This window comes from Momordica charantia (assembly GCF_013281855.1).
Source record: "Momordica charantia cultivar OHB3-1 chromosome 9 unlocalized genomic scaffold, Mcharantia_2.0 BLBB01000009.1, whole genome shotgun sequence".
NCBI classification, from domain to species: Eukaryota; Viridiplantae; Streptophyta; class Magnoliopsida; order Cucurbitales; family Cucurbitaceae; genus Momordica; species Momordica charantia.
This window is the reverse complement of record NW_028275167.1, coordinates 3930671-3946436: the sequence shown is the minus strand read 5'-3', so window position 1 is coordinate 3946436 and position 15766 is coordinate 3930671. Positions and strand designations below refer to the sequence as shown.

At 37.9% G+C, this 15766-nt stretch overlaps 4 protein-coding genes across 5 annotated transcripts; 2 read left to right on the top strand and 2 right to left on the bottom strand.

The window, feature by feature from the left end:
- The first annotated feature begins 32 nt into the window (after positions 1–32).
- LOC111018455 (protein gamma response 1) lies at positions 33–3112 on the top strand. 2 transcript variants are annotated; one of them, XM_022294560.2, is made up of 3 exons: positions 33–490; positions 893–2152; positions 2272–3112. In XM_022294560.2, exons 2-3 carry the CDS (start codon positions 901–903, stop codon positions 2967–2969), a joined length of 1950 nt encoding a protein of 649 aa, XP_022150252.1. In that variant the 5' UTR covers positions 33–490; positions 893–900; the 3' UTR covers positions 2970–3112. The 2 variants fall into 2 exon arrangements, with proteins under 2 accessions (XP_022150252.1, XP_022150244.1); XM_022294552.2 differs by having other exon boundaries at positions 2269–3112.
- An 852-nt stretch (positions 3113–3964) lies between these two features.
- On the bottom strand, positions 3965–6559 carry AGL26 (tRNA (cytidine(34)-2'-O)-methyltransferase). The gene is made up of 7 exons (XM_022290138.2): positions 6281–6559; positions 6077–6180; positions 5127–5195; positions 4929–4987; positions 4671–4731; positions 4526–4579; positions 3965–4433 (listed from the first exon to the last, which is right to left on the bottom strand). Exons 1-7 carry the CDS (start codon positions 6450–6452, stop codon positions 4155–4157), a joined length of 798 nt encoding a protein of 265 aa, XP_022145830.1. The 5' UTR covers positions 6453–6559; the 3' UTR covers positions 3965–4154.
- Positions 6560–7227: 668 nt separating this feature from the next.
- Positions 7228–9533, bottom strand: LOC111021767 (phytosulfokine receptor 1). The gene has a single exon (XM_022298814.2). The coding sequence runs from the start codon at positions 9364–9366 to the stop codon at positions 7243–7245; it is 2124 nt and encodes a 707-aa protein (XP_022154506.2). The 5' UTR covers positions 9367–9533; the 3' UTR covers positions 7228–7242.
- An 863-nt stretch (positions 9534–10396) lies between these two features.
- Positions 10397–15765, top strand: LOC111016266 (SWAP (Suppressor-of-White-APricot)/surp domain-containing protein / D111/G-patch domain-containing protein). Its single transcript, XM_022291583.2, has 9 exons — positions 10397–10628; positions 11426–11856; positions 12934–13060; positions 13481–13584; positions 13994–14161; positions 14449–14577; positions 14726–14905; positions 15179–15357; positions 15453–15765. The coding sequence occupies exons 2-9, from the start codon at positions 11448–11450 to the stop codon at positions 15477–15479; spliced, it is 1323 nt and encodes a 440-aa protein (XP_022147275.1). The 5' UTR covers positions 10397–10628; positions 11426–11447; the 3' UTR covers positions 15480–15765.
- Position 15766: the final 1 nt, after the last annotated feature.

Sequence of the window (15766 nt, the reverse complement as noted above, 5' to 3'; positions counted from 1 at the left end):
TGAACCGCACTAAAATAAAGTAGCAGCGCCCTTTCGTTTCGTGAAACCCTACCAGTACGAAATCTTCCTTGAATCTGCAGCGATGAAATCCTCCAAATTTCCCCCAAATTCAGCGATGAAATCTGCCGTGAATGACAAAATGACAGTCGCTGATACGAAATTGGTTCACCCACGAAAGCAGTGAATCAGCCGTGAATCTGCAGCGACGAAATTCTACCACGAAATTGGTCACGAAGCGTGAGCGGCAACCACTACGAACACCACGAACACAAGTCGAACGGTACAAATCGGTGCAAATCGGCGACCGGCGCCAATCGTTGCACACGGCAACCCCAAGAACAACCAATCGTTGCAAATCGGTGCAACGACAAACCGGTGCAAATCGGCGACCGGCGACTGGTGAAGTAGCGGCGACCGGCAACGGCGCCAAATCCTAGCAATCACCAAAACCCTAGCAATCACCTAGGGCTCTGATACCATGTAAAATTTGGTATGTTTCCTTGCCTTTTTCATTGATTAACTTTGAGCATCGATGGGGATTCAATTAGGGGAACGAAAAATTTGCAGAAGAGGTAACTTAAATTACAGGCTCTTTGTTACCAATAGTTGGAAATTGGAATGAAAGCAAGATTTTATCTATAATTGCGAAACTAATGTCTTACCACTACCGGAATTAGCAAAAACTCGGAGGCATCGTGTATGGAGTTTTTAGAGATTCGTCATTTCTATAAGAAACTTTTACATTGGTCGAGATATTTAAAATTTTCCTCCTGCAATGCGTTTTTAACCAAAGTTTCTATGTTTCTACTATTGTTTTGTTTACTGAGTGAAACAGTTTTCAATATGTTCACCACTCTGAACTTGATGTTGTTTGTCCTTTTCTTTTATGTAGTTTTAGATATGGACAGTGACCAGGATCACTCTCTCAAACTTGGAGGGTCGCCTGTTGACTCTGATGACCTGAAGTACATTTCTGGGCTTAGTACTATTTTGGTTGCAACGATCCAGGAAACAAAAGACAGGATATCCCAGATTGAATATATCTTCTGCAACCAGATATTTCCCAGTTTTCAAGCGAAGTCTAAAAGTTTGCAAAAACTATATTCTGATGCTAGAAAATTTGCAGAGGATGCATGGAAAGACAAAGAAACCGATCTCCTATTCCAAATAGAAAAACTTAAACGGGAAAATCAGCTTGTCCATGAAGAGAATCAGTCTTTGAAACTTGAGAAAGAAAAGCCATCGAAGGAGCAAGAGGAAAGGATGGATCTGCTGCGATCCAAACTACTGGGTGAGCAACTCAAAGTTGAGGAACTTTCACAGCAACTTAAACAGAAATCAAGAGAAATTGATGAGGGAATTGAATTGCAGCGGAAATTACTTGAAATGGTTCGGTCCAAAACCTCCCTGATAATGGGCAAGGAACAAAAACTGAAAGAGCATGAAGACCAATCAAATGCATTGCGCTCCAAACTGACTAGCCTTGAGATGAAGGTTGACGAACTCCAGCGGAATCTTAGTGAGAAGACAGATGAAGTATCCCGGGTTAAGAAATTGGAAGAGAACTTGTTCAAAAAACTTGAATTACAAGCTTCAGAAATTATGAATATTGAAAAGATGAATAATGATCAGCAAAAGGAGAAACAAATACTAGTGGTCAAGTTAGAAAAATTGCAGGAGAATCTCAATGACCTTCAGAAGAAGCTTTTTAAGAAGACCGAAGAAATTGAAGAAGGAAGAAAATTGCAAACCAAGTTGCTCCAGCAAATTGATTCAGCTGGCTCGGAAATTTCAAAGAATAAAGAGCAGCTGGAGGAATTTGAGAAAGAGAAAAAACTGCTTTTAGCCAAGTTGAATGCTTCTCTGGAGAAAATTAATGAGCTCAAGTCGAATCCTAAGGTAAATAACAACGAGGAAATGGAAGGAAATGAATCATATGAAAGTTTACGCCAACAGATTGAATCAAAGTCCTACAAGTTACTGGCCGAAAAGAAAGCAAGAAAGGGTGTAGTTGATGCCTACAAAAGGCTGAAATCACAACATAACTTCCTTCTTAAAAAATTTGGCCTTACTAGCAACAATATGCTGAAGAACATAAGAGAAAATGAAACTGATTCAATGGCTAATAATCTGGACCTTGCATCTTCACCAGGTAAACATCCCCTTCTTTATACTAGAAACACAATTCTGAAATCTCCCTTAATGTTCAATTCTCAAATCCTGTTGTCCATATTCCATGCCTTATTAGTTATCTATTATTTGGAGCAGTAGATCCTGATGCTGAAACTGAAGAACCTTACATGGCAGTTTCTGACCCATGCCAATTGAAGAAAGAAATCGGCTTGAACAGTAATATAGAGGATACAAAGGGAGTCAAAAGGGAATCATCTCCTCCAAAGGCTCCTACTTTCCCAATTGGTTCCAAACGTAGTCCCAATGTAAAAGCTGCACCAGTAGCTTCCAAAAGATCGGCATCTTGCTGGAGAGATACCAGGGCTCACCATCAAGCCCAAGTGGGGCCTGACCCACATGATGATTTTCTCGACACCCCATTTGAGAACATCAGAGAAAACTTAAACAATCCAGTGAAGGACGGAGTACAAGATCTTCCTCTTCCTGATGTGGGTGTAAAAGACATCATTATGGATCGCTCAGATGACGAGACACAGGATATGAATGCTGCTCATCCACCAGAGAATCCGCAGGCTGGCAATGGAAGAGGAAGCTTCAAGTTCTTGGAGCCTGTGAGAAAGAAAGCTGACAGGCAAAATCTAAAAGGAATCGAGTGCAAGCAATGCAAGAAGTTTTATGATGCTGTTCTTCCAAATGATGGGAATGGGGAAACCAATGGTGATAAACCGGGTCTACGCTGTGAGCATCATGATGGGGTTTCGAGGCATCGTTACAGGTATGTTCCTCCCATGACTCCTGAAGGATTTTGGAACATTGGATTTGAATCTGAAATGTAATTGTAGTGTAGGAGTAGGATGTTCAGAAAACTATCTGATTAAAACCATTGATTGATAATCAATCACAAAATTGGTAATGTATATTTTAGGAATAAAACTTCACAAAAATCTTATACCTTGGGTGAATATAATGAAAATTTCCATGTTTTAAGTTTTTAACACAAATTTATTGTTCGAGTTTGGGTGAAAAACAGAGTGCATGATTTCTGCAGCATTTTCCGAACATAGTTTCTCTCTCTTTTTTTTTTTTTTTTTTTTTTTAAAAGAAAATGATTTGTGTACGATTGTAATATTTTAAGGAACAATTTTCATCATGCCTTGAGGAGGACTCGAGCCTCTACAGTCTAGATTTTGAATCTCGCTTGTCTATCATTCAAAGCTAATTCTTGTTGTTTCTTCACAATAACTATGATGATAATTATGATAGAATTCAATTTGAAATTCAAAATTCCATTGTTTTCAAACTAGGGGTGAAAAAAAATCGGTTTGGTTTGGTTTATGGTCTTTTATTATTTATGTATTTATTATTATTATTTTTTAATGGCCAACGTCTCTTTCTATTCCATGTTGATTTGAGGAAAAAAAACAAAAAAACTTGCAAAATTATGTACCTCAAACTTGTTTGCAAACCTAATATAATATATACTTTTGCAACAACGTTAATAGGATTGCATAGTATCTACTTTTGCAAAATTTTAACACAAATTTTACAATCGAAAGTCTTTTAATTCAAATTTGTAATTATATTTCAAGAAATTTAGTGAATGAATTGCCACATTTTTTCTTTTTTAATAAAACAAGTGAAGTGATGCCAAAATTATTTATAAAGAATTTAGATGAAAATAATCAAAATGAATGGACAAAATTAAAAGTAAAGATAAAAAATGACTTTTAAAGCACCTGAATTTTTTAGAATTGGGAGTCCGAACTTTATTGTCCTATACCTCAAACTGTCAGGGCACCTATATCCGCTTCAAGAGTTTTTGGTATTAAGATTATCAGAAGATTTAAACTTTTAAGATATAATGAGCATGGTTCGATGATTAAAGTATCTCTACATCATAGATTTGAATTCGGACGCAACAACCAGTACAACAAAGATAAGGTAAAAATATTTCTTTCAAAACAAATGCCCCTCACTGTCTTCAATAAAATGAAAATGGTACAAAATTTCATATCAACGAGTCAAGCAAACACATCCTCTGTAATGACAGATTGTTCATCGTTATTACAACCCTCTGCTGGAAACTGAAGTTGCTCATAGTTTAGCTGTCTCGAAGCTTCATATACAGCAATACCAACACTTACTGAGAGATTGAGACATCTAACATAAGTTTCAACCATTGGAATTCTCAAGGTCCCTCCCCCAAATGGCTGGTTTTTGCAGTCCTCAAGAGCTTCAGCTGGTAAGCCACTGGTTTCCGACCCGAACAACAAGTAATCACCCCGCCTGTATGAAAACTCCTGCAAAAACGACACAGATAAAACAATCCGACATTCCTTGTTACTGAGCGATCGATGTTTTGGGAAGAAACAACAAAGAAATGGGCACTTGCCGAGTGAATTGCAGTTCCTCTCTTTGTGAACGCGAGCAGCCGCTTTTCTCCTTCCTGTATATATATATATATCAATCGAATTGGAAGATACGACTCAACAGTACAGATCAATGCAATTTGGAACGAGTTCGAGGTGCAAGATTACCTGTTTTTTGAAGTAGTCTTGGAAATCCGCCCACGTGCTATGAATTTTAATGACGACGTATCTAAAATATAATGTCAATACTTGAAAACATTGGACCATATATGTATAAAGTGAGAGATTGATTTAACTATTTGCCTACTTCAACTAAAAATGGAAAACAACATTTAGGGAGGCAAGCACAGGCAGAGGCATGATTTCCTAACATTCAAATACTCTAAATAATAGCAATAGAGCGACTTAAAATGGATCTCAGGATACGGCCAGTAATCCAAACCAGCGCGCTTCAATTTCGTGTCGTCCACCTTAAATCCCAATGGCTGAAAGAGAAGAAAAGATAGAGACGATACGAGCGTTATTAGAGTCAGCAGCAGCTCCACACATGATTTTTCAATGTCTTAAGCTAACGTTTGGAGGGCAAATCAGAACCACTCAAAGTAGCGATGTTTCGGTACTCACCCCAACTAGATGTAGTCCAACAGCCGATGCAGCACATGTTCTGGCTATGGAACCAGTGTTCCCAGGAATCTGTCAAGGACAATAGAAATCTCAGAGCCAGCCTTGAGGAATTGAGGTTGTCTGCAACCCAAAAAGGAAAAATGGAGAAATTATGTTTCGGAGTTCATCGAGTTCTACACAACCAACTGCATATAACTCGAGCCACAATGTAAAAGCATTTGATGTTTTCGACCAATCTATCGCTCTTTCTATAAGCCATTGTTTCCAGGACTTGAAGAAAATTTCCAACTTTCCAAGCATCTAATAAGACCATCTAAGATCTCTAGTTTATCATCAAGCTTCTGCACACCACAGAGATTTATGCAAATGGCTAAAGGCTTCCTATTGATTTGCTTTCAAATAAAATACCAAATAGGATGCTGCAAACGTCCCTATGCTAAAGGAATCCCCTGGATTTCTCAAGTTAAAGTGAAAAATGGAGAAGAGTGATTGAAATAACATGCAGAATCTAGGCGAAGACATCTTACTCATAGGACATGCAGCCCCATTGACAGGCCTCTGTGATATCATCTGCCACGAAGTCTTATATTTGAACCTTCGAATGAACTCATTCAAAAAAAATCTTTGAGACAACCCTTGACGTGGGAACTCCCTCTTGGGATCTTTAGTTTCTCTCATTTAGGACTTGCTTGGCCCTAATTCCTGGGGGCAAAGTGGGCGAATAATCATATGCTGGGCATATCCGGGCCTTGGAGCGGGAGCAGATGCTCCTGGTTATAGGGGTAAAAACTAAAGAGCTACCAATTTCGGGTCCTAAAAAAAAGTTCAAGCTAAACAATGAGCTAAGAACAGTTATCCCTCTCCCCCATGAAAACAGAAACATTAATCGAAAGCACGAGGCAGAAAAGAAGAGCAAGAAGAAGAATCAGCATATCATTTGAAGTAAGTACCAGGGGAGAAACCAACACAACTTGAAGAAGCTTTGGGTGAGAAACCCCATTAATGGACTCACCAACGCCGCGCGGCAGGGAAGCGTAACCCTCCCCTCTTTCAGCTGCACCATTAGCGAACCAAAACCACACCCCAAAATGAAATTACAGAATCAAATCCAGAGGACCGATGCGAACAGTTGACAAAAAAAAAAAAAAACTTACAGGAGTAGCAAAAGGGGAGGAGCCGAATCCGATGGTTTTGTTGTGTGTGGTTGAATTGGGAGAATTGAGGGCGAAGATTAAGAAAATTATGAGGGCCGAATGAGCGCAGTCGAAAGGGGGAAAATGGGTTTAAGTTTCTGAGAGTGGATGTTGTTGTGTCCATTAATGGCATGGTTTCGTAGCAATCTTCTTGCTCTTGCTGCCGCTCTTCTTCTGCACTATTGGGAAAATGGGTATAGTTTTATGTTACAGATAAAATTATCGGACACTTTGAAATTTTGGTAGACGCAGAATTTAAACTTTGAAACTTTACAGACTCGTTGGACATATTATTAAAATTGTCAAATTAGTCTTTTGTGTATTGAAATTTTTAATTATATATTTTTATTAGTAGATGTTACATAGATAATAATTTAATATTATTTTGTTAAAGCGAGCATAGCTTAGCGATAATTGACATATACCTCAAACTATGAAGTTATAAGTTCGAATCCCCTCCTCCTTCCACTCTCTATCCTTTCTCCTCTCTGGTTTCTCTTATTCTCTAGCAAGTTGGGCCGCACCTTTGACAAATTTGAACATTGGATGACACCACAACAACACAAAAATAGGATTGCGTAAGACAAATTTGAACTTCTTTTTTTTTAATATAACATCGGGGTGGGGATCAAACTTACAATCTCTTAATTTGAGGTATATATCAATTACGACTGTCGTATACTCGATTTGACAATATTTTATAGTTTATTGACAAATGATGAATAGATTTTTTATTTATTGAAATTTATCTATTCTTCTTTTTTACCTCTACTCTCTACTTTTTCTTATTTTCAATAAAGTTTGAGACTACATTTTATAAATCAAGATATACAATTAAGATATCAACAATTTATTAAATACTTTTTAAAGTTGAAAATAACGTATTAGACATAAATACAACCTGTAAAACCTAAAAAAAAAACCTAATTTAGTAATACAAGAACCTTTTTTTTTTTTTTTTTGGGAAAGTAGTACGAGAACATTAGGACCCAAAATACCGTCGTGACAAACCCGAACGCAACTCCGATGCCCAATGGCGCCCTCACCAGAGACCCAAACCCTTCTTCTTCATCTTCACTCGTTGAGTTTCCTTCGTCGGTGGATCCAGTTTCTTGTTCCTCACAAGGAAGAGTTAGGAATCCACGGAGTTCATCGTTACCCTCAAAGCTCGAACTCGGAAATGTCTGGAATTGCCCATTGGAAGGGACGCGGCCCTGGAGTTGATTGTGAGACACGTTAAACATCCAAAGGAAGTGGAGGTACTGCAGTGAAGCTGGAATTGGTCCTGTTAGATCGTTGTATGATAGATCCAAGATTTCCAGATTCATCAATTTTGATAGAGTGGTTGGAATTTGTCCTGATAGTTTGTTGTTGCTTAGGTCTAGTACATGGAGTTCTTTCAGATTCCCAAACTCCGGCCAAATGGATCCGCTCAATTCGTTGTAACCAAGGTACAGTGATGGCGGAACCTCTGAAAGTTTCACGTATGGTCGCCATGAGTTTCGGATCTCTTTGTTGATAATGCGGAAGCCCTCGATTATGTCCTCTTTTAACGTGTTGTTGAAATTAACGAGGGTTTGAAATTGGGTGAAACTGCTTGGGATTCGGCCGGATAATGAGTTGTTGGATAAATCCAAGTAGAAGAGGGATCGCAAAGCAGCAATCGATGACGGAATTTCTCCACTCAAAGCGTTACCGGACAAGTCCAGAATCTGCAGCTTGGGGCTACTGCTCAGCCATGGAGGAATTGAACCGGTAAGCCCACAATTAGCAATAAATAATAGTCTGATATTGTCGAATCTGAAGTTTGAATCGTAGAATGGCATAACCTCTCCATAGAAATTGAACTTAAGATGCAATATAGTCAAGTTTCTGCAATGTTGTAGAGTTGTCAATACTGCTGATAGATTACGCAGGCCATTACTCGACATCGATAAGCTGTAAAGTGATTTGAGATTCTTGAAGCTGTCTGGGAAATCACCATCGAAACAATTCCTTGAAAGAACTACGATTCGAAGTCGGTGGCAAGATGAGAGACTTCCTAAATTGCCAACGAAATGGTTGGAGCCAAGGTTCAGAGATGTCAAACGAACCATGGCTGAGCAATTAATAGCATTGATTGAATCACTGAAGGAATTATTGTCAAGGCTAAGCGATGAAATGGTTGGTGAATTGCACAATGAAACAGGCAAAACACCTGTGAAGTTATTCGACGATGCGGCAAATTGCTCAAGCTTTCGGAGGTGGAAGAAGACATCCGGGAGCCATTTCGAGAATCGGTTTGAAGAAATATCCAAGAAGACGAGATTCGAGAGGTTCCCAATTTGGAAACTCAACTCCCCGGAGAACCCATTATCACTAAGGTCAAGATTTCTGAGCCTGGACAAAGCAAACAGATCTTGAGGCAAATTCCCAAAGAGAGAGTTGGAAGCCAGAGAGAGGTGTTCCAAGGAACTGCAATTCCCAAAACCTGATGGAACATTCCCTTGAAACATGTTTGAGGACAGATCCAATACTTTGATCTGTTTTGCAGTTCGACATAGGCCTCGAGGATCGAAAATTCCGGTAAATCCATTCGTTGAAATGTTTATAAACTTGATGGAAGATGAATTGATATTGAATGGGGCATGGCCAGAGAGATAGTTGGAACTCAAGTCAAGAACTTGGAGATGCTGCAAGAGGAAGACATTGGGCGGGAGAGAACCTGTGAGAAGGTTGGCTGACAAGTTGAGAGTTGTGAGATGAACCAAATCTGCCAAAGACTCTGGAACTTTTCCTCCCAAACTCTGGCCCGGAAGTTCCAAAGCGACAACTCGGGATACGACACCGGAATCGTCGAAGTTGCAGGTGACTCCTTTCCAAGTGCAGCAGGAAGAGCCATAGTACGGGTCCCAACCCTGAAACGGAGGCTCGACCAGATTGGCAAAGCGCTGCAGGGCTTCAAAGTCAGCAGAGTGGCATTCTGGGGTGATGGAGATGGAGAGGCGAGCGTAGAAGAAGCAGCAGCAGCATAGGGAGTGAAAAACGAACAAAAATGTAATGCCCATTAGAGCTGCCTTCGGAATTCTAAGTGAGGATAATGTGCATTAATAAAATATGATAGTTGAGGGTATGACTGGTCAAAGTCAAACTTGTACTGTAGAGGGATGGATCATGAATATGATTTAATTAAACTTTTAATATTTTTTTTAAGAAGTGATGGTGATCCAATTAATCAAATTGACTTTTACAAATGATAAAAAAATTTGAAATATAAGCACCTATAATTAATTATCATCAAATAAAACTAAAAAAAGTAGACGAGGTTAGAAAAAATTGCATTTTCTCGACTATAAACTCCAGACTCTTGTCATGGTTTAGAATCTAGTCGTTACATTTTTTTTTTTTGGAACCAGGATAAATTCGATCATTATCACGATTCCTAAATCAACTGATTTAGACTTCTATCTCCCATCAAAAGTTTATGAATCTGAATTATACTTTTTATTATATATATATATATATATTTATTTATTTATATGAGTAAATTTTTATTTTAATACATGTTAAATAAAGTTTAAATACTATTTTGGTCTTTTTAAATTTCATGCCGGTTTCTAAATTTTTAAAATATTATATATTATACCCAACATTTCATGTTTCTTACATTTTGGTCTCTAATTTTTTTTACTCCTAAAATTTGTATAAAAAATTATTCTCGATATTTGCCATTAATTTGTTTAATATATTATATAACAAAAACTTATCATAAATATATTTTATTAGTCTACTTGATATATGTATATCTATGTTTAAAACCACACCTAGTTCGAGTTGAATTCTAAATTCATTTAAGTAATAAAAAAATCAGTGTCAAAAAATTAAAATTGTTTTTATGTATTGTTTATGAAATAAAAACATTTATAATTTAAAAGATATTAAAATAAAATATTAAAATGTTTGACAACCGAGCATGAAAATAAAATTTAGGTCTAGCTCACAAATAACCTAAACTTTAGGGCTAGCTTTCTAATTTCCACATAACATTTTATTTTTATTTTTTTCTCTTCTGTTATTTAATCAAATTGCGGACATCTCATACGGAACTGAAAATTTCCCTTTTTATATTTTTTGTATGACCGACGAGCGAAGAGGCGTTCTCCTATTCTACTTCACTTTTCTGCGCGAAACATAGATTGCCCAGCGTTCCGGCCAGTTAATGATTCGTTTTAATCCAATTGCTACTCAATTTTTTCCATCGATTTCTAAACAAGCCTAGCGAAATCGAATCGAATCGATTCGGTCCGGCGTCCATTTTCGCAGACGAAGCGTAAGTTTTTCATTCTGAGATTAAAGATTGTTCTGGTCAGTTAATGATTTACTCTGATTGGTTTAATATTAGTTTCTCGCTGTCGGTCGTTCTAGATTGTGTATTTGCTTGTGTTTTCAGTTTCAATTACCATTGTTCTCTGCTGCCAATTAGGTTCAGGATTAGGGTTTTTTTCTTGTTTTTTGGATGTTTATGTGGTGTTTTTCCACGCGTTCAACATTTTGATATGGGCTCTCGAAATTTTACCTGCATCAATATTACGGAAATATTGGAGGGCTGTATTTGGTAATCGGTTTCTGGGTCTGGTCGTTGTTAATTTTATTTAGTATTGGTCGTTTTGATTTGTTACGAGTTTGTGATCGAAGTTCGATTATGATGCCATGCGTAAGCATCTTGGGTTAAGATATTTTTGTGGACGATTCTTTGAATTAATTTGTTCACGTAAGCATCTTGTTCTTATCTTATTACAAATTGCCACTGTTTTGATGTGTTTATGATATATCAATGGAAGGTGTCGATATACTTTAGGGTCTGCTGAACTGTGATTATACGTTTTTCTTTATATTTATGTGGCATGAAAATGTTATATTTAACTAGAGCAAAAGTCACAGGGGGTTTTGAATAGAGAAGGTTTTCATCTACCCTTTGGAATTTACCAATTGTTTCTGGATGATTTGAATATTGTTTTTATTTTTACAAGGTTTGTCTGTTAAGGTGCCAAGTTTAGTACTCTACTTTTACCTCATCGTTTTAAATGTTTGGATTCCTGTGTGTCTAATGATGACTCGTCTAAGCAGCCTGAGATCTAAGTGACCCTCAATGGACAAAGGAATGCCCCCTACCCTTTTTGTCAATGATGGTTCATTTATGGAAAGGTTTAAACAACTCCAACAACAAAATGGTGACAAGGATAAGGAAAAGGATAAAGGTGCTACTTCTGAGGAGCCAAAACCAATCAAGCTTGTAGCAGGAACTTCCATTCCCCACAGTACTAGTAGTAAAACTAATATGCAGTTTAAGGGTGGTGAGATTCGAAAAAATCCTCCATCTGGAAAACTTGCTTTCAGCTTGAAGCAGAAGTCAAAGCTTGTGACACCTGTAAAGTTAGGAGGAGATGAGGATGAAGATGAATCCGATGCGGTAGATGCATCTGATAATGTACCAGATAAGCGTCAAAAGTTAGGCTCACAGGATGGTGCTGAGCAACCAGCAGGTCAATCCGGTGTTGGTAATTACTACTTTATACTGACACTCCTTTCTTGTTGGGATCAATGGCAAGTACTGATCAGATATTTAGATTTAAGCCAATAAACTTAGCATTTAATGGTTTTCTGGGTTGCTGTGGTGAACTGATTATTTTCTTTTAGCTGGTCTGTTCTATGCATGTTCAATACATCATAATTTAAATTCTATTATCATGGAGCATAGCTAGAAGCTATCTATTGGCGTCTTTTATATCTTTTTATTGACAAGTTGACGGAATTTGTTGTCTTAAACAACTGTTATCTACTGCTGTTGGCAAGTAATTTGGGACATAAATAATGTTTATATTTTATTTTTGTTTCATGGAGATTTTTTTATTTCTTGATAACTTGGAACCGAAGCTATTTAGCTTGTGGATTACTTCCCTATAATCAAGGATACTTGCACCAGCCCTGGTGCAAAGTCTGGAACTGAGAGACATCAAAGATTTTTCATATTAAGCTCATCTGGAAGTTTGAACCCGGGACCTCTTAGTAGGTGTTATCCCATGCCCTTGTCAATGGTGCCGATGGGGTTTGGTTCACGGAGATTGTTGGATCACAATAGGTTTAAGTTGAAAAGAACTATGTTGGGAGATGTTCCTGTCCTGTATTCTGCCTCTCTATTTTAAGATTTCTTCCTGATTTTTTCTTCACCCTTCCATCTTTTTGTTGAAATTATTTGAACAAAGAGTTGTACCTTTTTCTTGAATTTTCATACAGGCGTTACTATTGAGTGGGGGTTTTGGGCATAATTTTTCCTATTTTTATATAAAACTTCCATATAGGTCTTAATCCATTTTCCTTTGATTCCACTGCATTGGCTTTGTTGGGACCGTGAGTTTAAATCTCTTCTAAAACTTGGAATGCTTCAGATGTAGAGTACAAAGCACTCTTGAAAATTTCTTGTCTCATGAATGCAGTGTATACCTTTAATACCTTTCAACATTGGTGGAAGAGATGTTCAATGAAAGAATTGGAATATGTAGCAGCCTGCTGCAAGAGTAATTTGCATTCACTTGTTCATGCTCTTGGTATTAATCAGTTTTATAAGTGATATGCAGCACCACCTTCCCCAAGTGATCCTACAGTGAAGAAAGTTGCCGACAAGCTAGCAAGTTTTGTGGCTAAACATGGAAGGCAATTTGAGCATGTTACTCGCCAAAAGAATCCTGGCGATACACCTTTTAAGTAAGTTCTTGATGTGGTTTAAAAAGGTTCCTTGCATTATTCTTTCTCAACCTTTTCCTTTCTGCTGTTTTCTAGTATTTGTGGCTTAATTTGGTATTTGCTTCTTAACCTCTCAAATGTGATCTTTTAAAAATTATACCTTGACATGGGTGCATTGTAAATATGGTCACTATGAGCTTTCCATGTGGTAGTTATTCTCCTAAAGTGTTTTGGTCGATGAATGTCTTGATCAATAAAATTTTTGTCTTGGTATGGTTTCATTACCTTCTTTTGGTAGAAGAAACTTGGGAAGTTTACCACAATGTTCTCTAAAACGAATAATTGTCATCTCTTACTTGACTTCAATAGCATTGCTATCAACTATCATATTTTCCTTCTCAAGTTGGTAAAGCTCTATGAATATGTCTATTATGTTTGCAGATTTTTATTCGATGAGAGTTCTGCAGATTACAAATACTACGAATATCAGCTAGCTGAAGAAGAAAGGGCTCTTTCACAAACCATAGAATCTAAATCATCTAGTGGTACGGGCTTCTCTCTAGAGTCTCATATTGCAACCTTTGAAAAAAAGAATTGGTGTCAATAAATTCTATTTTGGTGTTTGGAATGTTTTATTTGAGAGAGGGAACCCAAGGGTTTGGGTAGCAGTTAGACTTTTTTCGAGCAGGTGGTCATGGCCCTCATGGGTTGCATGAATTAGATTTTCCCCAAGGTTCCTAAGTATCAAGTTTCTTAGGGATCAACAATTGTGTACTTCTAAACTTCTTAACTTATATTTTTTGGATGTGTCTCATCTTATTTTTCTTTTAAATTCTTCCCTACAAAATACAAGTTCACATTTCTTATGAAAGACATTAGTCTACTAGGGACTGCCTGCATTGTTTTGGGAGATTGAATTGCCTTTGACACTCATTTTCTCTTTTCGATGTATAGATGGTGGGAGCACGCAAACTTCTAAGTCAAGAACTGGTTCCCAGAAATCTTTCCAGCAGTCTTCATCTTCAAATTATCAAACCCCTGCCTCTGCTTTGTATGAATCATCTGAGGATCCAAGAGCTTCCGTGGGTTCATCTACTACTGCTGCATGGTCTGAAAGGACAAGTAAATTCAACAGATTAACTTCTTTTTGTCCTGCAATTTTTCTTCTAATTGAACTGCTGCTCTTCCCCTTAATTCTGTTGGGGACATCATCTTGATCTTCTCTTCTTTTTCTTCTCTCTCTTTTTACTCCACCCCATCCCCCATCCCCCATCCCCCCTTCTGTTATATACCTCTCAGAGCTTCTTTTTTTAGGCATGGTATTTTCTTTAGACTGCTGCTCAGTCCTCGTCCTCTCTGTGTTCATTGTGTTGATGTTGTACTTGTCATGTGGGGTTTCACGTTTTAAGGTGGGCCACCATCAAGTGGAGATCCAATTGCAATGATGGAGTTCTACATGAAGAAAGCTGCACGTGAAGAGAGGATGAGACAACCTAAACAGTCAAAAGATGAAATGCCCCCACCTGCTTCTCTTCAAGGTATCAAGGCCCGGCTCCATAGTTATTTTTTCCCTTTTTTGTCTATGAGAAATTACTGTTATTGGAGTATATATTTGGTTGACCATCATTTAAGTAGCTTTTGGCATTATTGGCGTTATTGCTTGAACTTTTCTTTTTTGGGGGACAGCTTCAGGGAAAAGGGGGCATCACATGGGTGACTTCATTCCCCATGAGGAGCTCGAAAAGTTCTTAGCTACTTGCAATGATGCATCTGCCCGGAAATATTCCAGAGATGCTGCTGATAAGGCTAAAATCCAGGCTGATAATGTGGGGCACAAACTCCTATCCAAAATGGGATGGAAAGAAGGTTCTCCCTTTCTCTCGTCCTTTTGCTCTCACACCACAGGACACACTGCACATACCAACCGTACATACACCACTGGACTTAAACAATGCCTGGCTGGAGTCACCCAATTGTTGAAGCTCTAAAATTTTTAATTAGATCTATATCTAAGTTCATTCTTCTGAATCTTTTGATAAGTCATTAACCTGTTTTCTGGGGACTAAAGTTCAACCTTAAAGTGATACTTTATTTCACAACGGAGGAATTAACCAACTAATAATGCCAAGAGAATCGCAGGTGAGGGTCTGGGAAGCTCCAAGAGTGGTATTGCGGATCCTATAATGGCTGGCGACGTGAAAACAAACAACTTGGGTGTTGGAGCTCATCAACCTGGTGAGGTAACTCCTGAGGATGACATATACGAGCAGTATAAGAAGCGCATGATGCTTGGTTATCGTTACAGACCAAACCCACTGGTACGTATCACACCCATTTTTTTTTCCAAGTTGCTTACTTTGATGCCTATGTTAATCAAGTAGGTTATAATATGCATGTTTTTTGGTTTTGGTAGAACAACCCCCGGAAAGCATACTATTGAATGATGATGGTTTCTGCGAGGCACTATGATCATTTTGGCTGTTGTGTTTGAAAAATTATAAGAAGTCGAACAACGTGGAACGATGTATTGTGGCATAATTAATGTCTGAACTCAATAAATAGATAATAGACGTAGTTATTTGTCATTGTTTCGTTTCTTTTCTTTCCCTTTTCAGTGCGGGGTCAAGTCAGGTGAGGTCGGGTTGTTCAAACCGAATGCTTATTGGTATACTAGACTATACCTATTTTTGTGCTAAATATGCATATTTTGAAGCAGTGTTCACTAAT

Excerpts from the sequence above, each read along its gene's own strand:
- LOC111016266 (XM_022291583.2), top strand. The coding sequence starts at position 11,448 with ATGGACAAAGGAATGCCCCCTACCCTTTTTGTCAATGATGGTTCATTT. Across the intron at positions 13,061-13,480 it reads CCTGGCGATACACCTTTTAA|ATTTTTATTCGATGAGAGTT; the intron begins GTAAGTTCTTGA and ends TTATGTTTGCAG. Across the intron at positions 13,585-13,993 it reads AGAATCTAAATCATCTAGTG|ATGGTGGGAGCACGCAAACT; the intron begins GTACGGGCTTCT and ends TTCGATGTATAG.
- LOC111018455 (XM_022294552.2), top strand. The coding sequence starts at position 901 with ATGGACAGTGACCAGGATCACTCTCTCAAACTTGGAGGGTCGCCTGTT. Across the intron at positions 2,153-2,268 it reads GGACCTTGCATCTTCACCAG|TAGATCCTGATGCTGAAACT; the intron begins GTAAACATCCCC and ends TATTTGGAGCAG.
- LOC111021767 (XM_022298814.2), bottom strand. The coding sequence starts at position 9,366 with ATGGGCATTACATTTTTGTTCGTTTTTCACTCCCTATGCTGCTGCTGC.
- AGL26 (XM_022290138.2), bottom strand. The coding sequence starts at position 6,452 with ATGCCATTAATGGACACAACAACATCCACTCTCAGAAACTTAAACCCA. Across the intron at positions 4,580-4,670 it reads AAGACTACTTCAAAAAACAG|GAAGGAGAAAAGCGGCTGCT; the intron begins GTAATCTTGCAC and ends ATATATATACAG. Across the intron at positions 4,434-4,525 it reads GAGGAACTGCAATTCACTCG|GAGTTTTCATACAGGCGGGG; the intron begins GCAAGTGCCCAT and ends TCGTTTTTGCAG.